Here is a 23,444-nt window from a genome sequence, read left to right as displayed (position 1 = left end):
TTTCACCTGTTTTGATATATTTTGAATGTTAAAATTCTAAATTTGTACAAATGTTTTAAAAGTTGCGAAAGTGGCTTATGCAGTATAGGCTGAAGTAGTTAAATTCAGTTGAATCGTTGCTTTTCAATTTGTGTCTCTTGCCTACCGCTAAACTTGCAAACGGAGGCTGCTTGTTGTAAGCAACACCGAATGTTTAAGTAATAAATGAATGTTTGGTTGCCATGCTACATCATTTTACAACTCTAGTTCTGTACAGAGTTTTGCACAGATAAATAGTTTTCTCTGCTCTGGTCCACTAACAATTTACCCAAACCATTTGATTTAAATGGTTTTTAGAATATGGATTCAGAATCCATAACATGCTTTCGTATCCCAACACTAGTTTTGGGGGTGGAGGCTGCTGGGAGCCATGTGAAGGCCCTCTGTTGTCATTTTTTGGGAACAATAGTGTGCTCTTTTGGATGAAAGCTGTCCTGACCTTCAGCTTCCAAGGTAGCTGATTCAAACAGTTCCTTTATGCATGTGTCCTTAAGTTGCTGCATGAGCATTGTGAATGGCTTTTGGTGAGACCTGGCCATAACATGCAGGTAATCAGCCGATGCTATCATTCAGAGAGACTTAACACCGACTGCACCAATAGAATTAGCTTGAATTACTAGACTGCCAACATTTATATAATATATTTTATTTTAACATAATTTTGATTGAAGGATCAAAATTAGGATAAAAAAACCCTAGGTGTGATAGGGCCTTTCTGTGTGGAGTTTGCATGTTCTCCCCGTGTCTCCTAGGGTTGATACCCTCACAAAAACATGCAGTAATCCTGGTCTCAATAATGCCTCCCCCTGGCCAGCCGGGGCGCTTGATGGAGGGGAAAGGAACTGGTTGGAATAACATGTTCCTTCCACGCGCTACGCCCATCCCGGGGAAATCCCCCCTGTCAGGTGAAAAGAAACAACTTGGACTACTCATGCATAGAAGGAAGCATGAGGTCAGTCCGTTGTCTCCCCAGGTGCGGCAGAGGGAGAGCAGAGCCCAGGATTACATAGGCAATTGGCACTGGGTGGATAATGGGTTGCAAAATCGTGGGATAAAAATTATTTAAAAATAAATAAAAATTGATTGAAGGATTGTTACAGCTTACAGGATAACATTGACAGTGATAGAAGAAACAGGTCTAGTTTTCAAGTGAAACACGTATATCATATTTACTCTATTTTGAAAATGGCTTGGTCAGGAAATGGCATAGGAAAGAATGTCCGTTATCTCTGAATGTGGAGTAGGTTTGGTCTTCTGTTGGCCTCCTTGGTGCTCAGCTACAGTCAATACTAAACCATCATTAAAGGTGGAAATACCTGCACTCCAAATAATAAAGATGCAAGACTGCTGGCTCAGTGTGTCTCACACTTTTTATTAATGCTACATCAGGCTGACTCGTTTCGGCAGAGCATATCACTATGCTCTGATGAAGGCTCTTGCCGAAACCCGTTAGCGTATTGTAGCATTAATACAAAATTTGAATCAGAGCCAACAGTCTTGAATTTGTATTCTTTGCAGTGCTGCAATTCCCACCTATTTTGGTGGTTTTCCCACGTCCTTTATCTCCTCTCATGTTGTGCACTTCCAGTGCCACAGGCCGTGTGTGTGTGTGTGTGTGTGTGTGTGTGTGTGTGTGTGTGTGTGTGTGTGCGTGCGTGCGTGCGTGTGTGTGTGTGTGTGTGTGTGTGTGTGTGTGTGTGTGTGTGTGTGTGTGTGTGTGTGTGTGTGTGTGTGTGTGTGTGTCCTTTTATAGCCACTTGCTGCAAACCAAAGATATCCAAAAGTTTCTGTTTAACACTCTTTTAATTTATGACACAGCATAGGAGGCAGGTGCAGGGGCCTTTGGCACAATCTGTTCCACCATGCGTTTACCTTATGGCAAAGCCTTCTGTACGGCATAAAAGCACAACAAATAATTGATTTGGTATCATTCCCACTAGAGACAAGAAATAGACAGCACCCCTTCACAGCCATAGCCATAGCATTAGCCGGTCATGGTTGTGCTGAGACTGCTCAATGCTGAGCTCCATTGAGAATAGGTTTAAAGGGGTTGAATGCCTTCTGCTGAGGCAGGGCATCCACCAACCTCTCTTTACATGCCCCATGGGGCAGCCCACTGGCCTTTGTGTCACCCAACAATGATGGACCCGGAGCACCACAGACCAGGAAGGGTCATTGTTCAGTGCACCAATGGGAGGGCATCAAATGGTCAAACCTTTACGTGTATATGTGCAAATGTGTATGTGTGTTTGCGTACGTGTGTGCTTGTGCGTTGTGTGTGTATGCAAATGCAGAGGTGAATGCATGTGGAGGGAATGTCTCTGTCACACCTACTGCCTTTTAGCTTCTGCTCCGAGTGAGGGGGAGACGTCACACACACAAGGAGCCAATCAGAGATTGGCTGTTTGGATTTATGCCAGGGGTTTTAGGCTTGTAAGACTTTTAGTACAAGTGTCAAAAGCCGTGTTTTCAAAAAAACAAAAAGCATTCTCACCTGAGACGACATGCCCTACACACCGTCTGGGTTTTTCTGCGACCGGTTAATCCGGGAGCGAGAGAGGAGAGACGGGGAAGGGTCCCTCAACAAGCCCCTGCGGTTCAGTGGCCAGGATTTCAACACCCTAAAGCAGGAGTACGTCCAGAAGAAGAGCCTGTTTGAGGATGAAACTTTCCCCGCCACGGTGGAGTCCCTGGGCTACAAGGAGCTGGGCCACAAGTCCAACAAGGTCAAGAATATCGTCTGGAAGAGGCCCAAGGTAAGATAGGATGCAGAGGGGATTGATGAGGAGGTTGACACTCTGAAGAGGGATGCTCATTAAAGAGGATCACGGCTCATGCATGTGTGTGTGTGGGGTGGGGTTTGACGTTATCTTCAATAATACAAGCGTCAATTCCCTTTCGTGGATGGGATTATGGGATAATGGGATTTTTCCATCTTGATGACCGATGTTATACATTGAAGTAATGTCAGACAAGTGAACCACTTGTCTCTTCTAATTTGGGGACTACAAATGGAGATGTACAGTATATTGGCACCAGTGCAGAAGGAATGCTTCTCGACAGTTCTGCATTGACGGAGTAGAGTTATCAAAAATGTATTCCTGTTATACCTGTGTTCTGCATGTGTCTGTAGGAGATCTGTGACAACCCTCAATTCATTGTGGGAGGAGCCAGCAGGACTGACATCTGTCAGGGAGATCTTGGTAAATATTTTCTATATTGAACAGTAATAAGTAATAACACGTTCTTCTGGGTTGGTGTCACTTCAAACTGAAATCACTCAATTCAATGAAGTAGTGTTTCTTTTAAATGTATAGGAAGTTCTAATGATTACATTTCATCATGATATCTGGTTGTAAACCTGGAAGGAAATATTCTACGGACAGTCAATCGTGTTTGCATTCGGGGCTAGATTGGTGACCCCAGAAAAACGAAACGAAAAAAGAAAGCGGGGGAAAAAAGGACTTTGTTTACCAAGAAATAGAATGAATGGCCCGGAATTTGTATTACTGATCCAAAAAAGTATTGACATTTACAAGGCATATGTTGCTGTGACCGACGGGTCACAGCTATGATGCCTGCAACACCCAGTATGTCCACCACAGAGCCTGTGTGGACCGTCACCCAGCATGATGCATTGAAGACACTGAAGCACTGCTATTCAGAGCATCCGCTAAATGGCACAGCATAAACTGGCCATATTATGGCACCAGACCAGTAGAGGCAGAGCAGTACAGAAAACAACCCAACAAGCCCCCCACGCATGGCCTCTCCGCTTGCAGTGGCACCCCCTTATTATGCTTACTCTTTTGGAAGGGAATCCAGCCAGCAGCACTTCTCATTGTTGTTCCATCCAGGCCATGCATAAAGGCCACCAGGCGGGACAAAGGTCTAGGCAGACCCTGTTGCCTGCTCCCCTCCTGTTGAAAACCTTACATTGTTTATAGCACTCTGACACACACCTGGATAATCGAAAGTCACAGGTCAGCACTTGCAGGTGGTCTTGTCCTCTACAACACAAAAGGGAAACAGTTTGTCATAGAACACACTTTTTGGCTGTTTGTTGTTGTCGTTTTAAACAACAATGGTCCAGGTACAGGCCCTCGTTGCGGTGTGACCGATAGATCAAGCATCCTTTGTATATTGTACCGTTTAGATTTTTGGTAAAGTTTCTGAGGTTTATAGGTAGTTTTTTTATAGGGTTTTATAAGGTTTATACGTTTTGATTACAGAGGAATCAGTCAAAACTGTCTCTGAGATTATTGCTTCTGTTGAGGACACTCTTCATGGGTTACATAAATAGCATGATGTCATTACCCGGCAGTGTTGCATCTCCTGTCTGTGTGTCTGATTGTGAAATAAATAGATGAACGGATGGGCCGTAGTGTAATTACCGTAGTCCAAAATGGGTCATGGGTCAAAAATTCCAAAAGTAAAGGTCACAATCAAGGTCAAAATTACATAATCGGTCATATATCAGGAACAGACATCTGGTCGCGTACATTGGCAACAAAAGGTGCCCTTAACCACTTTCAGTCTGGCGTCCACATTTTGGCCATGTCATAGGCAGATCTGTTCTTTTCTCACAACGTGTGATGTGACGCTATGTGTCATGAGCCATTGTGTGTCTATTTTCAATATTCATCGTGGGAAGGAACTATATAAGGCTTAAGTGGTTATAGATCCAAGATAGCTCAGTAAGAAAGAGATGTTGGTGCGGACAGAGTTTGTACCAACTGGTGCGTTTCATTCATTTCGGAAATCTGTATTGAATGGGTTTGAACTGAGCAGTGTGCTTTGTACAGGTGACTGTTGGCTGTTGGCTGCCATCGCCTGTCTGACTCTGAATGAGAAGCTCCTCTACAGAGTCGTTCCACAGGAGCAGAGCTACTCTGAAAGCTATGCTGGCATCTTCCACTTCCAGGTTAGAAATCACTTCCTAATAATAGTGCTGTGAATTCTCGTTAAAGGATTACGTCACTCCCAAAATGACATTTCTTTTTCTATAATTTACTCACCCCATGATGGCTTAATTGCTTTAATACAGGGAGAATTTACGTTTGTAAAAAATACAGGTGAAAAAGAAAAACTTCAAAATAGCACTCACTGTATAATCCCAAGTGTCCTGTATCCTGTCCGTGTCCTCAGTATTTACAGTATTTGAATAATAGAAAAAAGGTCATTCTGGGGGTGAAGTATTCCTCTAATCTTCCTTATAGGGTGAGGAAAATAATATTGAATGATTGACTACTTTATCAGCAGAATATTGATTTATTAGCAGTGAAAACAAATTGCTCAAAGGAGAACACAAAAAGCCCAGGGGTCGGGTTCTTGTTGGATACAATGGACCGTTTTATTCAATTCATTATCATATACAATACATTATCAGCTACAACACTAAAAGCAATAATAGATAATACTTGATGGCTTGACGGTGCTGCTGCTGCTGCTGATAGACTTTGTGTCGGTTAGAACTGCTCAAAAAGAGGGAGGGCTCCCTCAGTGAAGCTGGCGGCGGGAGTGGGTTCTCTGGGTTCAAGGTCAGATTTTGTGGTGGATTATTTGGTTTCAACCTCAATACTGTCTAATCTCAAGCTCACCTTCTCTGCGCCTTCCAGTTCTGGCGCTATGGCGACTGGGTTGACGTTGTCATCGACGACCGCATCCCCACCTTCAACAACCAGCTGGTGTTCACCAAGTCGGCTGAGAGGAACGAGTTCTGGAGCGCCCTGCTGGAGAAAGCCTATGCCAAGTAGGTGGCAGAACAGAGGATGGAAGAGAGGCCCTTTGCGCTTATTATTTCTTTGGGCAGGCCAGGGGCGTCACACCAAATTCTGGGCCCTGGGTACAAGGATTCACTGCGGGCCCCCCATGAATGTTAACTATTGAAAAATAGCAGAGTTTGTATATCTGCTATTTTTGAAAAATCGTGAAAATGTGTGCAAGAAACCTATGTCAAGGACTCCCAAGATGATATGTATTTGGCCACGGACCCCGATCTCAAAATATTTAGTTCCAGGGACCCCCAGAAGCAACATTTTAGTTTGAAATGTTCGCTTAAAAAATACATATATTCAAAGATTTTCACGCATTTTCACAACTTTTCAAAAATAGCAGATCTACAAGCTCGCAGCGCGGCACTCGGTGCCGCGCTGTGAGCTTGTATATCTGCTATTTTTCAATAGATAAAGTTATTAGGGCCCCTCCACCTTGGGCCCCAGTAACTCAGTCCCACTTTCCTACCCCTTGTGACGCCCCTGGGCAGACAGATATTTTCTTTCGTCTTCATCAGAAGATTAAAGGAGAATTCTCGGTCTTTCTTACCTTTTTTGTTGTTGTTAATTTGTCACCAAAAAACTCGTCCCGGTGTTATTTGATCAAAATAGGCAATATTATCCATTTTGGCCGACCCGCAACCACAGCCCACAACGGGAACAGCGGGAGCAGCTCATGCAAATTCGCTTGTTTCATCGCTCCAAAATCCATTCTTTCTGTACTTGTCTGCTGTCTAGAAACACACTGTTGAGCTAGCATGCGGAAGTGACCGCAGGGTTCAGTCATTGCTGAGATTCTGCCGTAATACGATTCAGTCATGTTCTGAGTCCCGTCTCGCGAGACTTCCAAATTCTATTGGACCAATAGTTTTTTTGGAGACAAATTAACAACAAAAAAAGGTAAGGAAGCCATTTAGACCGGAATTCTCCTTTAATATCTACTCACCTTTTGTGCTACAGGTACAGTAGATACCAATGGACAGACCAACCAACCAATACACATCTGTTGTCACATAATTGTCTCTTGCTTTATAAGATTGCCTTACCAAAATGACATTCTGTCCATAACACTACTCCTCCTCCTCCAGGCTTCATGGCTCCTATGAGGCCCTGAAGGGTGGCAACACCACGGAGGCCATGGAGGACTTCACTGGAGGAGTGACGGAGTTCTACGAGATGAAGGAGGCCCCCAAGGAGCTGTACAAGATCATGAAGAAAGCTCTGGAGAGAGGCTCCCTCATGGGCTGTTCCATTGATGTGAGTTTAAGACGTACACCGGGGAACAGTACCCAGTAAAGGCAGTGGTTCTCAACCTTTTCAGGCAGCAACCCCCAAAATAATCATATTTTAACTGGGGACCCCCCCACCCTACGAGCACTTAGAGTTGAGGCATTCCATTTTGTATATCACGGTTCTATTGTGAAAATAGCAGATCTACATGCTCACAATGCCTCGCAATGCGAGGCGCTGTGAGCATGTAGATTGTCTATTTTCACAATTTCTGCCTCTAATATTTGACAATTTTACCAATATTTAACTTGTTATTTTAGAGGTATTAAAAAGACAAATTGTCATTTTAGAAATGTGCATACACCCTCTATGAACTTAAACTGTATGTTGGTTTGTTTAATGTTGAGAGAAAACAATGTTGCATATTAAGTTAATTATCTGTGGACCCCCAAAATAATTTGGGGACCCCCAATCCCGACCCACAGGTTGAGAACCACTGGGTGCAGAGGTTAGGAAGAGCCATGACTCGTTGGCTCTGCAGTGCCTCCGAATGCTAGTGCCTCCGATTCAGCTTTAAAGTCACATCACTGGTTGGTTTACAGGTTCCTAGTAAAGTGAAGAAAAAATGCATACTGTTGCAAAGTAGCCGCAGATGCAGATGTGTACAAGGTGCAGCAGTGGAGATGGTAACAGGTATAGAACATAGGCCTTCGAGCAAATATAATTATATGCAGGTGGAACATAAGGAACTAGTCCCACATAAGGAAAGTATTCCATATATGGAAAGTTATCCACAAAGAAAATGAATCCACTTAAAAGGGTGGGCTCCCTATCCTCTTAAAAAAGTGTATCTTAACAGTTAATAAATGCATATACTAATGAATTTCTTTAGATGTAATAATGGGTTTGTTCCCATTTTGTCTTTCTGTTAATACCTTATTTTGTAACTCCCCAGTCGCTGGTTCCAGCTCGCTTTGAGACCCGTACTGTGACAGGACTTGTGAAGGGACATGCTTACTCTGTGACTGCTGTAGAGGAGGTAAGCAGGGACTGTAATGCTTGCACACACCGACTTGATGACAAATGCAAAAATATTTTTGATGATTAGTGATGATCCATAGTGTTATATAAAACAAAAAGTGCTACTCTACCAAAATACAGCTGGTGAAATACCCCAATGATCATCAGGTATTATGATTATACTAGGAGGAAGAGTTTGTGTTAGTGTTAGTGTTAAATTTCTGTTTTTATGTGGCCACACCCACCTGTTCATTAAGTATACATGGTTTTAACCTTAATACCACCCACAGTTGTTGTTCTATGATAATAAAGCGGTGTATTTCGATTGGGCCTTTTGACTCAGGCTTTCAGCTTTCAGGAAGAAACCAAAAATACACAGGGAAGACATATTTGCATATTATAACCACACCTGGGGGTCTATGAGAGTCATGTTAACTCCATAGACACATACAAAACAGAAATAATACAAAGCTATGGCACCACCTCTTTACTCTGTCTCTGCCTGTGCCCACACACTTTTCTTATTTATAGGGCATTGATAGTCTAATAGTAAAGTCTCCTTCTTAGCCTAGAATCAGCCTTCTGTGCTGTTATGTCCATTTTGCTGTCAAGTGTAATAATTGTGCAATCATTTCTCAGTGTAAACAGACCCAGCACAAGGAGTCTAAAGTGCGACTGGTGCGTCTCAGGAACCCATGGGGGCAGGTAGAATGGAATGGACCTTGGAGTGACAAGTGAGTGATGTGCATAAGTTGTTTTTCATTTCTAACTCACTACAACACATTGTCACCGGCTGTTTGTCTGTCAGTCTGTCACGTCACGTCACATGTCACACTTTTGCCCTACTCATATCTCCGCCACCGTTGCCCCGATCCATGCCAAACTTTGCACACACACTCCTTGGCTGCCAAACCACAACCTTTCATTTCTCACATGAGGCCGATTCTTGCAAGACACATTTTTGGACACTGCTCCTACAGATTTTGCCCTAAAATCACGCAAAGCGGTACACAGTATCCCTAAGGTCATGTCATCAACATGAATCTGTCCCATTTCTGATTGGCTACGATTGCCTTCTAACGTTTGAGTATTCGACCTGACGGTTGCTTATCTCCCGATTTAGGGAGTCTTACTGGTTTTTAATTTCTAACTCACTACAACACATTGTATGATGTACTGTACATGCGAGTTAGCCGGCACTTTGACCCGCACATTCCAATTTTGGGGATAATCATGATAGGCAAAAATAAAAATGACAAAGATTTACTCAATTCCTTTGATAATAGCTGATCTACAAGCTCGCAACGCATCAAGCTGCAATGCATTGTGAGCTTGTAGATGAGCTCTTCTAGAAATGTAGACTTTTGTGGTTAAGTGGCTCAGTCAAGGTCAAGGTTTCTTTATAGTTACAGATTGTGTACAGGACAGGTGCATAGCCTACTACTGTTCTCATTGGTTAATGCTTCAGTATAAAGGGTACTTTATATACAGGGAAATGGTCTTACCACTTTGAATTACTTATTTTACTGCCTTGTTGTGGTTGAGTCAATAGTCTCAAGTTTATCGGTACCTATTTAAAGGAAAAGAAAAAAATAAGAAGAATACATAAATATATATGTGTGTGCGTGCGTGGATACTAGATATTCAAAAAATATAGATAGGTAATAGAGGATAGTGGGAAGGAGAAAAGAGGTTCTGAAATTAAATCAGGTATTGGCAGATCAGGGATGAACAATGTAAAGTAAATAGGCTACTAAAAATGTACATATGATTCAATGAATGAATCTCTTCGTGATATTCTTTCTTTTCTCTTTCATTTATTTATTCAGGGAAGCCCATTTAGAGCAAGCTCTCTTTTTCAAGGATACAGTTATAAAATACAATATTGAAAAACAAACATTTGAACTACATTAAAACAAATCACAGATTCAAATAAATACAGGGTTACATGAAACAGTTGCCGTCACTATGTAATGTGTCCTCAAGAAGCAACTTAAACGTCTCTTTGGAGACCAATCAAACCAGTTTCAGAGAGTCCTGACGTTTTGTTTCATTTGTGTCTACCATAATACATGAAAGCAGTCTTTTCTTTAGTCGTTCACTGTTCATACGTGGACTGATTATCTATTGTGTGTCTGTGAATGTGTTGAATGTCCAGTAAACCTTGGTTCTAAAAGCTAGGATAGATCCAAACCAGAAATACTTCATAACTGAGTGCATTATTGACTGCTTTAACCATTGAAAAATAGCAGATATACAAGCTCACAGCGCGGCACCGAGTGCCGCGCTGCAAGCTTGTAGATCTGCTATTTTTGAAAAATAATGATTTTTCTTTGCAAATCTTTGAATATATCTATTTAAAAGCGAACATTTGTAACTCAAATATTTGCTTCTGGGGGGTCCCTGGAACAACATATTTTGAGATGGGGGTCCATGGCCAAATACCTGTAATTTTGGGGGTCCTTGACATGAAAAAGTTTGAGAACCACTGATTTAGAGGAAGGATTTAGAAGTCGGGTCAGAGATCGGGTCAAAGATATTCAAAGACTTGCACACATTTTCACGATTTAAAAAAAATAGCAGATCTACAAGCTCGCGCTTGTATATCTGCTATTTTTTCTAAAGTTAAAGCATACAATAATGGTTAAAGTGGTTAAAATCTAACGCGAGAGTTAATGCTTCTCAGACACCTCTTTGTCTCCATTTTCTGTTATATTGTCCTTTTCCAACAGCTCTAAGGAATGGCAATCTCTGTCTAAGTCTGAGAAGGAGAAGCTGCAGCATCAAAATGCTGAGGATGGCGAGTTCTGGTAAGTTATATTGGTTGATTAGTCTGTTACATGTGATCAAGGATGTCACACACCAAAATCTGCTATTCGCGTGCACAGCCAAGTATAAAACAGGCATTACAGTGAAGGAGTTGTTCCTTCTCCTTCTTTCGTGAATGATCCTCAAATGTCCCCTTGTCTCTGGTCCCACTTGGAAGAGTTGTTCCTTGAAGGATTAGTTTCTTGCACCCGTCAGAGGTATGTGTGTGATCGAAGACGAAGGAGATCTGAGCCAGACACTTCACCCTGTCCCTGCGTCTTCCGTGCAGGATGTCCTTCGACGACTTCAAGAAGAACTACACCAAGATCGAGATATGCAACCTGACCCCTGACGCCCTGGAGGACGACAAGATCCACAAGTGGACCGTTTCTGTGAACGAGGGACGCTGGGTGAGGGGATGTTCTGCAGGAGGATGCAGGAATTACCCAGGTACCCAAGTCACCGAGTATGGCACGGTGAACTAAGTTTAGGTTAGGTTATCGTAAGTATGTGGGCAGGAAGGAGTGGAAGGAGTGTAAAAACTGCACCTGATGTTTTGCTCATCAAGTAAAGGTTTATTTGAACATATCGTCATTGTCGTGTGAAAACCTTGTATGTCCAAAACCGTTCGTTTTGCATTTTCCATTTTAAAAACGATTCAGACTAGTGAAAACAGCCGATCTACAAGCACACAACGCCTCGCACCGCGAGGCGTTGTGTGCTTGTAGATCTGCTGTTTTCACGACTTTTGTGCGACAGCCTTGTACGACGAAGCGGGGCTTTACTTTGCGAAAGAACCTACCAATTTGAAACGTGGAGATACGAGGTTTCCGCCCGACACCGACGATATACAGTTGCCCTAATAATAACCTAATCTCTATTTAGTTCTCTGTTTCGAGCACGGACCAATTTGTGGTCGAAAAAGGGCCCAGGTTAAAGAAAATGAAATCAAACAATCCAACCACAGTCTGTGTATCAAACAGTTTGATGCTTGATGACTTAATGAATTCCATATTTTGTACAGACACGTTCTGGACCAACCCTCAGTACCGCCTGCGCCTGCTGGAGGAGGATGATGACCCGGAGGATAACGAGGTGGCCTGTACATTTGTGGTGTCTCTGATGCAGAAAAACAGGAGGAAAGAGCGCAAGATGGGAGCCAACCTGTTCACCATCGGATTTGCCATTTATGAGGTACAGTCGGCTGCCTCACTAAACCGTCTCACAGCTGTCATTGTAGTTTCTTTCTTCGCGGAGAACCCTCACCTCTCTGGTGCTGAAGTAGGCTACAGTCAACCATGATGAACTATTTACATTTAACTACTTTTTAGACCAGTTGTTCCATAATATGACTACATTGGATACTTTATTTTTACATGTATATTTTACATATTACAGATGGAGGTTTATACATGTGTTTGGCTTTCTCATACTGACATTGTCTCTGTCTGCCCATAGGTGCCAAAGGAGGTAAGGAGGGAGACTGACTTGCAGTGGAGCATCCGTTTGCCAGCTATTTCACACCCTGCACCATGTGGATTAGTCTTTTGCTTTATGTATATGACTACCTTTATGTGTATTTGTATACATATACAGTATCTATTAATGTGCTATTGTTATTGTGTCAAACATTCGGTGCTTCTTCCCTTCGTCTTCTTTCGCAGATGCATGGAAACAAGCAGCACATGCAGAAAGACTTCTTCCTGACCAACTCTTCCAAGGCTCGCTGCAAGTCCTACATCAACCTGCGCGAGGTCACCCAGCGCTTCCGTCTGAGCCCCGGGGAGTACGTCATCGTGCCCTCCACCTATGAGCCCCACCAGGAGGGCGAATTCATCTTGCGAGTCTTCTCTGAAAAGAGGAACACCTCAGAGTGAGTGGGTGAGGGAGCCAAGTGGGTGGCTGATGGCAGGAGGCAATAGCCGGGCCTCGATGTAAAGGGGAATGTGTACTTACACTAAAGTGTAATTGTCCCTCCCCCTAGAATAAGGTCAACCTCATAGTTATAGCTTTGCTTTACTTTGCCGTTATTAGATGTTGATGCTATTTTGTTTTGTTTGATAGTAGGGCTGGGTATTGAAAAACTGAGCGTATGGATACTCTACCAAGTTTTGGTAACAATATTCAATTAAAAACATTGAAAGGTCTCAAAACATTCATATGGTTTTATTTTTATGATGGGAATTAAGGTTTTCCTTGTAGCATATGGTCATTGGGACCAACAAAATAAATGTACTGTGTCAAAACCGATTATATGACTAGATTCTAAGAAACTATATGAAAAGCAGTCGCAAAACTGCAGAACCAAAACCAGAACCTAAAAACGATATCCAGCCCTATTCATTGGAATGCAAAATTCTATAGATCTAAACAGTATCCAGCTGTACTGGTGTTTCCTCAGTTATCTGCCCCTTGTACATTATGTGTTTTATATTGTGGATGTTTTCATGTGTTGGTTAATTGGGGTTGGCTTTATATAGTATTGATCATGGGATAGCTTGGGGATTGTTGGGAGTAAAACCACCAAGGACAAACAATTTTAACGGCGATTTGATTTGTAGAGCTGGAAGAAATCGGCCCCAGTTCGAAGCTGTTATGGAATCTTTTTTAGGACAAGCGACTACAGATTTGGGCATTCTCCGGTAAACATTTCCTTTTAGTAGTTTAATTACCCCCCCTCCCATGCTGCAACCTCAATAACACCGCTCCCTGCTGGCCTGGAGGACAAGATGGCATCTGGAGGTGGTCTTCTACCTATCTGATGGACTGGGACCTGAACCACAAGCAGCAAATGGAGATCCTTTCAAGTTAGCTATGAAGTGGAAGTGCCCAGCAAACCAAGCACTTTGCCAGTTTTTGAAGAACAAATATTGGCTTTAGATTATATCAGCTCGAAGGTTAAATAGTATTTGCATATAATTCTTTATCCTGCTTGGAGTACCATATTGATTGAGGCTGCCGCTAAGGACAGTGCAATGATAATATTTCAGGATTGTTTGTATGACAACTTTTGTGATTGACCTGGATGCTATCACTTTTCTTAATTGTTTAAACTTTGGGAATTATTTGCAAATACTGTTTGGCCCAGGGCACCATCCAATGACTCGTTTCTGTCATGAGCCATTCATGAATTAGAATAACAGAACCTCAGTGGATAGGTAAATGCAAAGTGCCCAAGAGGAGAGCAGCTGAAATCAAGTGGCAATAAAAGACCTTGTTTTCAAGAGGAAAACTAACACAATTTTGGATGGAAGGAACAACAGGTGGTACTTAACTAATGTGTTTTCTTCACAGCTCACTGACACGGTAAGAGTTTGTGGTATGATTTTGCTATCCAAGTTCTTCATATGAATATATGGGGCCATAAGTCTTTTTGAATCGTTTACATGTAAAGATAAGCATATTTTCATGAGATGAGAAAGATAAGTCCACTCAAGAATGATTCAGAACATACTCAGATTGACTCTACTGTCTGGTATCATGTCATAAAATAATGTATTGATTAGCCATTGTAGTGGGCTATTAAAAGGCTAGATTTATGGTCCAAATGAAACGGTACAACCTATTCATGTCGCCATGATGACTGCTATTTGTTCATCTTCATCCAGGGAGATAGAGAACAGGATTGAGGCTGACCATCCAGTGGTGAGTTTCTCTTGTCTTTCCCCCTCTGTCTTAAGGCTTTTACATTCAATGAAAAAAATGTCTGACACTATTCAATTCCACACAGTCCTGGAGGCAGACCAATTCTATTCCATCTATTAGTGATTTATGTCTTCACCCTGTTAATTTAATTCTACAAAAATATGTGCAGGTCATTCTTTGACGTCAGAGTGATCTGCAGATACAGCTTTTTGATTGTAATTGCTTAACAAACGTAATCATCACGATGCATAATATCGTCGTTGTCGGGTGGAAACCTCGTATCTCCAAGTTTCAAATTTGTACGTTCTTTCGCAAAGTAAAGCCCTGCTTCATCATACAAGGCTGTCGCACAAAAGTAGTGAAAACAGCAGATCTACAAGCACACAACGCCTCGCACCGCGAGGCGTTGTGTGCTTGTAGATCGGCTGTTTCCACTAGTTTAAATCCTTTTTAAAATGATAAATGCAAAATAAACGGTTTTGGACATACAAGGTTTCCACCCGACAACGACGATATGTATGCATTGTGATGAAAAGAAAAAAACTTTTTCTCCTTGTTCTGCCTCTCAGACACTGTCTGTTTCTCTCCACATATTTCCTCTGCCCCTCTCCTCTCCTCCTTTATGGATCCACACCTTCTCAGCCGGCACCAGCCTTGGCGGGGGAAGAGAGTGAGGAGGACCAGCAGTTCCTGACCATCTTTCAGGAGATAGCTGGAGACGTGAGTACGGTATATGGGCAGGGGCGTCACAAGGGGGAGGAAAGTGGGACTGAGTTACTAAGGCCCAAGGTGGAGGGGCCCTAGTAACTTTAGCTATTGAAAAATAGCAGATATACAAGCTCACAGCGCGGCACCGAGTGCCGCGCTGCAAGCTTGTAGATCTGCTATTTTTGAAAAGTTGTGAAAATGTGCGCAAATCTTTGAATATATGTATTTTTTTTAAGTGAACATTTGTAACTCAAATTTTGCTTCTGGGGGGTCCCTGGAACTAAATATTTTGAGATGGGGGGGTCCTTCACATGAAAAAGTTTGACCATCACTGACATGGTAGCCTCGGAAACCCAGACTTTTATTTTGGCGATAGGAAGAAAAATTAATGGCAACATAGGTTTCTTGGCACACATATTCACGATTTTTCAAAAATAGCAGATCTACAAGCTTGCAGCGCGGCACTCGGTGCGGCGCTGTGAGCTTGTATATCTGCTATTTTTCAATAGTTAACATTCATGGGGGGCCCGCAGTGAATCCTTGTACCCAGGGCCCAGAATTTGGTGTGACGCCCCTGTATATGGGTGACAGCAGGGCTGTCACGATTATGACATTTTACATGACGATTAAGTGTCACTCAAAAATAATTGGCGATTAACGATTTAATTGTGCTTTTGTCGTTGATAATTACATTTCTGTTTGGCTTTTAGGCTTTGAAGTTGTACATGGTAGATATGACACATAACCTAAATATACAAAGAAATTACTGACATATTTGACAACTTACTACTTAAAAAAATAACATTGATAGTGGATGCGACGCGACGTGTTGTGAGCTTGTAGATCGGCTATTTCCACTATGTTTGACTTTTTTCCTATTTTTTTAACATGGAAACGATTATGACGATTATGAACGATTATAGACGATTATGTAATAATTGTGACAGCCCTAAACGTGAGTACAGTATATGGGTGACAGACAGGTTGGGCTGGATGGAGGGACTACTGCTCCTAAGTATCAACGTTAGAAAATGTTTGGCTTTAGTTGATGACTGACAATAGAGTGGAAATCAATCACAAATTAAATGAGAATGCGCAAAGACAAGTTTTGATTGGCTTAGGTTTGGGTCTGACTTCGTAAGAAGTGGGGTTGTTGTGAAGCGTCTAGTGTGTTGGACTGTTGGTGGAGCGTCTAGTGCCTGTCACTTCTCACTGTCAACCTTCACCGCTGGCTAGCAGAATGTGAATACTCGTCTCCCTCCCAGTACATAGCCTGTCTAACAGCAAGCCCTTTGTAGTGCCTCCACGTGGCGACACAAAGTAACTGGGTACAGCTCGGACTCTGGCTGAACTACAAGGGACTCTGAGGAGGTTTTGCCCCCAGACGTGCGTTATACAGAAGGCAGAGAGTTGACAGGAGTTTAGGGAGAAAATTAGAGGAAGCGATGGAGTCAGGAGATGTGGGAAGCAATGAAGAAGACCCTGCAAAGAGAGACGTGGTGGTGGAATGACAGCGTTGAAAGGGCAGTGAGCGAGAAGAGGCGGTGGCGGAGGCGTTATAGAGTATGGAAGAAATCTAGGGATGAGGCAGACAGAGTGCGGTATGTAGAGGCAAAGAGGGTGTCATGAACAGCAGTATGGGAGGGCCAAGAGGAAAGAATTTGCAAGTGAGCTGGAGAGTGAGAGAGGGCAAAATAGTTTCTTCAAGATAGCAAAACAGATGGTGAAGGAGAGGCGTGATGTGACCGGGGCAAGCTGTGCAGATGAGGATGGTAACATTGTGACAGAGGAATGAAGGAAGTATGGCAAACGTACATGGAGAGGCTGCTGAATGTGGAGAATGACTGGGATGGAGAGGTGGGATGTGACAAGGTGGAGGGTGAATGCTGCCCGATTTTGCCAACAGAAGTGGCGAAAGGCATGATGGAAGGAAAGGCGTCTGGACCATCTGGAATGGTGGCGGAGGAGATGCTAAAGGCGGCAGATGATGTCGGTGTGAAGTGGATGGCAACAATTTCGTGACTGAGGGGCACATTCCAGAAGACTGGACAAAAAGCATCCTGGTGCCACTATTCAAGGGGAAGGATGATCCACTGGCATGCAGGTCATACAGGGCAATAAAGCTGCTGGAGCATGGAATGAAAGTGCTAGGGAGGGTGAGGACACAGGTAGAGGTAGATGAGATGCAGTTTGGCTTCATGCCATAGTGAGAATCCAACCCAACCCAATGGTGCCTGGAAAGCCGACTTTAAACAGATGGTGAGGTTTGGGGATAAAGCAAGAGAGGCAAGGTTGACTTGTTTTGTGCGAAGGATGCTGAAACAGATGGAAGCGGGTGATCTGCTGTGGCGAACCCTGATCGGAATTAGCCGAAAGAGGAAGTTATGATTGGCTCGTGTAAAAGTAATCCCGTTTAACTTTCTCCTGGTTTTCTCACAGGAAATGGAAATCACAGCAAATGAACTCAAGAATGTCCTCAACAGAGTGGTCTCCAAACGTAGGTCTACTCACATGCTGAACTATACACTTTACCACAATACTTATAATTATACAGTTATTTAATTTATTAAAACAATTATCAACATTCAACATTTATTACAACAATTATCAACATTCATTTCAAAAAAGTGTTTCTAAGATGCAGTTACTTAGTGTTTTACCTCTCTCCTTCAGACAAGGACTTTAACACGGAGGGGTTCAGTCTGGAGAGTTGCAGGAGCATGATTGCTCTGATGGACGTATCCTTTGTATCGAGCGCATCGGGCTGGCTGTCTCTAGCACGCACAACCTGCCGAGACCCATATGGCAGGGTCTATGATCGACATTGAAAACAGGGATTCCCTCTTCAAATCACTTTAAAATGCCCTAGACTTTGTTTAATTTCCATTTAAAGCAATATTTCACTTTGCTGTCTATTTGCATATTATATATATTTTTATAACATGTTAACATGCTAGGTAAACGTGATTGTGGTCTTAACTGCCTCTGTTAGATGGATGGAACGGGTAGACTCAATCTGCAAGAATTCAGACATCTGTGGAACAAGATTAAACAGTGGCAGGTGTGGATACCTCTCTCTCTCTCTCTCTCTCTCTCCATCTTTCTTGTTCTTCCTTTACTGTGCTTATAACTATTCTAGGTACGAGGCACATCTAAGCATCATCTTGTTGTACCTTCTCAAATGACAGTTGAAGCCTTGAGATGAATTATTGTATTTTCCGCTTTGGGGCTCTGAGGAGCTCGGTTTTGAGTATTTCATTTGAACACGCTGCTGTCTTTAACAGTGCACATATTGGTTCTACTACTCAGGAGTAGTCTAAAACCAATCATCACCACCTTTTAATACGGATGTACACAATTCCTCTGAAGGCTTCAGCTCAGCTGTGAGCATAACCGGGTGCATCAGATTCATAACTTCTCTTTTCCAGGGAATCTTTAAGCACTACAACTCAGACCAGTCTGGCAGCATCAACAGCTATGAGATGAGAAACGCTGTCAATGATGCAGGTAATAACCAATGCAAAGACTAGTCTTTTTTATATAAGCTAAGGCAGGGTTCCCCAACTAGTTTTCCCCAAGGGCCGAGTTATGTCTCGGGTACCAAGCCGAGGGCCACAACATTGCAGGGGGCGACGGTGGCGTTCCCACTACTCCAGCGACAGTTTTCGTCGTTGTCGGGTGAAAATCGTGTATGTCCAAAACCGTTCATTTTGAATTTATCATTTTAAAAACGATTTAAACTAGTGAAAACAGCCGATGGTGCGAGGCGTTGTGTGCTTGTAGATCGGCTGTTTTCACTACTTTTGTGCGACGGCCTTGTATGATTTGCGAAAGAACGTACAAATTTGGAGATACGAGATTTCCACCCGACAACGACGATATACTAGTGTTGTTGCTGCTCTTATACCACCATTATTACTGGGGTTGGTGTGGGCAGGACAGGAGCGGCCCGCGGCCCGCCTATTGGGGAACCCTGAGCTAAGGTCATGACATTTGGAGAGGTTGTTAGACTACCGTGTAGGAATTGTTTTAATTGCCTTTGCTCCAGCCTGACCTCTGCCTGTGAATGTTGTTGTCACTGTACAGTCATGTGTCTTGTGTCCCGCTCAGGCTTCCGTCTCAACAACCAGCTGTACGACATCATCACCATGCGCTACGCCAACGAGAACATGAACATCGACTTTGACAGCTTCATCAGCTGTCTGGTGCGGCTGGAAGGAATGTTCAGTAAGTCTGTAGTCGTAGTACAGGAGCAGGGGAGTCAGGTCAATAAAGGCTTCATTTCAGAAAAAACAGGGTGGCTGTTGGTGGTGACAGGTGGTGAAAAAGAGCCGATCTACAAGTTCACTGTGAGATTGTAGATCTGCAATTTGTGTTGTTTTTTAAAAGGGAAAAAATAAATAGTTTGAATATTATTCAAACAACATTATTGAATAGATTGAAACATTATTGAATAGATTGAAAGTAAGTAGATAATGAGATCTATGGTGGCAGACAAGAAAACACCCATCTCTCTCATATGTCACACATATATGGATATGAATTTGAGGTTAAATGCAATACGTCACCTTCTCAAAATAATGTCATGAGTAATCTTTTGAGGAAAATTATATTTTGGCTAAAATCAGCTCTTCATGATTGTCATTTGTCAATGACCACCTCTGACTAAAATCACATATATCCTATTTGAAAAGTATCATGATGTCCCTGCCCCTTTTAGTATATTGGCCTATCTCAAGAGAGTTGGGCCTAAATAGGCTGGTGTACAAAATACAAAATACAAATTAGAGGTCAAACAATATTTGACACCAAAAATACAAAGACTGAACAAGTGATCTAGTACAGGGGTCCTCAACCTTTTCTGGCCGCGACCCCCAAAATAATCACATTTTGACTCGCGACCCCCGGTCCTTAAAGACCCCGCCCCCCCCCCCCCCCCAACTAAATACAAGGATACTGATAAGTCTTTGTGCATCTTTCAATTGTGGTCTTTTTTAAAACTTAAGAACACAAAACAATGTTGTCTTTGGAATGGTTTCTGACTGCATAGTAGTAGCCAGTAGCCTGCCCTATGCAGAAACCATTTCAAAGACAAACAAACATATAAAATGGACACATACATAGGCCTACAGATATACAAAATGAGTCATAGCACTGTTCACACAATGCTTTACCTCCAACTGTATAGCATGTTTTTTCAATACTGTTTTTATAGTATTACTATTTTGACTTGCTTTGTCAATGTAAACGTATGTTTTCTTGAATTGGTAGGCCTATAACTATAATTTACTATAATTGACAAGAAAGTGTTGAGAAAACACATTAAACACAGGTCTATGTCAGCTATACAGGAGATGTTTAGGAATGTGAGGAATTTAACAGATATGTCGTCTGCCCATACTTATGAGTGGATGCAAATGCGAGTCTTTGTTCACCGTCGGCCGACAATTAGCGACAATTAGCACCCTTAATTCGGTTTCGGTGTGCGGGCTATTAGCACCCTCAGCCTTCGTTTCGATGTGTGGGGAGGGGAGGAGCGTTTCTATATGCAAGGAAAATAGACATTTTTATAAATCTTATCCAGCCAGGCCCTGTCTGGTCAGCACTCTGCCCCGTGAGAGCCATCTCACCTCTGTGTGGAAAAGCAACACACATCCATTCCACACTCACACTGTCGATTTTCCGCTATGAAAATGTTTCTATAAAAATGTTTTCCAGGCGTTTTTTTTTTTTTTTTTTTTTTTTTTTACCCATTTTCTTTTTTTTTTACCAAGAATTCTGGCGACCCCCCGAAAATTTTTGGCGACCCCCCTGGGGGTCGCGACCCACAGGTTGAGAACCACTGATCTAGTACAAGAATCCCTGTCACCTAGCATCCGTTTTACTGAATGATTATCATTAGATCTACCTAGGTAGTCTAGTCCACTATGGTTTAATTAGATTTGGTCGTTAGACATTGTTGGGAATCCAGAACAGTTGCTGTATCATAGTATGTATTGTTTTCCTTGCAGGGGCATTCCAGGCCTTTGATCAGGAGGGAGATGGGACGATCAGACTCAGTGTCCTGGAGGTAATCACTTTGATGAAATCCTAGCTATGAACTGAACCCAAAGCTTTGTTTTTGAAGCGGTGAAAGCCGCTTCCAAGGAGTGGCTTTGTGTGTCCCCCTGTCCATATATGGTCATTTCAGTCCAGAATGAACAGGTTTTATCTGTCCGTAAATGTGTGTCCCCCATGTCCATATATATGGTCATTTCATCCAGAATGAACAGGATTTATCTGTCCGTAAATGTGTGTCCCATGTGTGTCCCCCATGTCCATATATGGTCATTTCAGTCCAGAATGAACAGGTTTTATCTGTCCTGTACGTCCAGAATATGTGTGTAGTGTCCGTCCCGGTGATTAAAAATGTCCAATGAGACCATAGTTTGAAGATTGGTCAAGCTTCACATGACAATCCGGCCCTCCAGATAAAATCATTCATTCATTCATTCAGAATTCTGTAGCTCTAGACAATTTTATACTCAGATTCACCGCTTCACTTCGAACCGAGGTTTTATTTTTTATTTTAGGGGTTTCAATTATAGAAAATAAGGCATGTGAATAAAGCCCAGGAGTTATGTTATCACATAACTGACATAAATCTCCAGTTCTGCACTGTGAATTATGAAGCCATTGGCAAGTGCTTTTTCAAATTTAGAGTGAATGCCTGTGGGTCAGAAAACAAAGTGTTGTGTTATGGAGATTATCTCGTTGTAAAATGTGGTAATATCAACCAATGCAAAAGTTTCATTGAAAATCTGTGGTGGGACCCCATGACTTCTGGATTGGCCCACAAAAAGACTACATCCCTAACCTGACTCCGCCAGATGGTGTCAGCATTGAGTACATGCTGACATACATCTGGCGGAATCAGGTTACTACGCTCTGTTGAAAAGGTTGCTTAGACAGCATCCTCAACGGAAAGTTTTTATCCACTGCCTCTTTCCAAATGGTCAGTTTAAAATGATAGATATAGCATTTTGAGATGCCCTGTGCTTATTTTGTTGAGCTAACGGCTGTTGTGTCTCCCCTTTGCACGCAGTGGCTCCAGTTGACCATGTATGCCTAGACCAAGGGCCATCTTCTCCCAGGTGAGCCCACTCCACGAGGACCAGAAACTGCCAGCCTTTACCTCATTATTCACTGTGCCTGAAAGCCGTTAAGAGCTCTTCCATTTCACCTCCACTTCCTCCAAGCTCCCACCAAAACTTTGCTCTTCTCCACTCCAAAATGTCCCCTTATTCTGTATTTTGCTCCCTCAGTTCTCTCACACTTCTTTCAATTCTCATTCCTTCTTCATCTTTCTTTATACTTTAACTCCTCATGCCTCCTTCTTTTCCCTCTCCTGCCTTTGTCCTCCAAGTATCACTCAAACATCAGTCTCCCTTGAGTCATCAGCCGTTTTACCTTTTTAAATATACAGTATATATATATATATATATATATATATATATATATACAATACACCCCTTCCCATAACTTCATGCACCGTACTTTTCTCAGGCATCAAACACACACACAAACCTCTCTTTTTCTGTCACAATACCTCACAAAGCCTCTCCTTAAGTTATCCATTCTCTGTAGTATTCATTGTTCATCTTTCTGACTCAAAGATCTGGTGCTTTGGTTGTCACCTGCTTCTCCAGCCCCCATCTATACAGTTAACAATAAAGCAAACCACTAGTGGTACGAGGCTACGAGCCCTTTTCCTTCTCCTTGTCTCATGGACAGGTTGCTTGGTTGGACAATGGAAGAAGAATCACTTTAGTAGTAACTTGCTCCTTCAAACCCTCTCTCTAACTAACATTTCCATTTCTCATATTACGTTAACAAACCCCTGGTGCTACAATACCCTTTTCCTACAACAGTGCAGCAAACAGGGGGCTCTCAGTGGTGGACAATGGATGAACTGGTGCATTGCGGGAAAAGAGCACAGTACTTCCAAACTCAGGCTTTCTGTTTCCAGCCAATGGTCATTCCCCAACTCCTCCTACCCCTCCCCATCCATCAAATCTCTTGACAAACTGTACAGTCTACCACGTCTTATAGCTCTGCATGTGGATCCACAGAAGACCCTGCCAAAGAACACATGACTCTCTACTATGAGAACATCATCATTACTGTGGTTGGAGGTTGGACTTTTCTTTAAGGCAGAGTTAAGGGCAATTTATACTTGGT

At 42.6% G+C, this 23,444-nt stretch overlaps 1 protein-coding gene across 2 annotated transcripts; it reads left to right on the top strand.

The window, feature by feature from the left end:
- Window positions 1–2,543: 2,543 nt before the first annotated feature.
- Window positions 2,544–22,335, top strand: capn3a (calpain 3a, (p94); the record flags this gene model as incomplete). Of its 2 annotated transcripts, none has more annotated exons than XM_080751293.1 (21): window positions 2,544–2,795; window positions 3,173–3,242; window positions 4,845–4,963; window positions 5,658–5,791; window positions 6,902–7,070; window positions 7,999–8,082; window positions 8,703–8,797; window positions 10,796–10,873; window positions 11,161–11,321; window positions 11,896–12,065; window positions 12,330–12,341; window positions 12,536–12,744; window positions 14,480–14,516; window positions 15,159–15,236; window positions 17,664–17,721; window positions 17,898–17,962; window positions 18,217–18,285; window positions 18,653–18,731; window positions 19,335–19,451; window positions 21,236–21,294; window positions 22,309–22,335. In XM_080751293.1, the coding sequence occupies 21 exons, from the start codon at window positions 2,544–2,546 to the stop codon at window positions 22,333–22,335; spliced, it is 2,142 nt and encodes a 713-aa protein (XP_080607419.1). The 2 variants fall into 2 exon arrangements, with proteins under 2 accessions (XP_080607419.1, XP_080607418.1); XM_080751292.1 differs by having other exon boundaries at window positions 15,159–15,245.
- Between the last annotated feature and the right edge of the window lie 1,109 nt (window positions 22,336–23,444).

This window comes from Nannobrachium achirus (assembly GCF_963921795.1).
Source record: "Nannobrachium achirus genome assembly, chromosome: 20".
Classification (NCBI taxonomy): domain Eukaryota; kingdom Metazoa; phylum Chordata; class Actinopteri; order Myctophiformes; family Myctophidae; genus Nannobrachium; species Nannobrachium achirus.
Note: the sequence above shows the minus strand (reverse complement) of the source record. Positions and strands in the feature narration are given on the sequence as shown.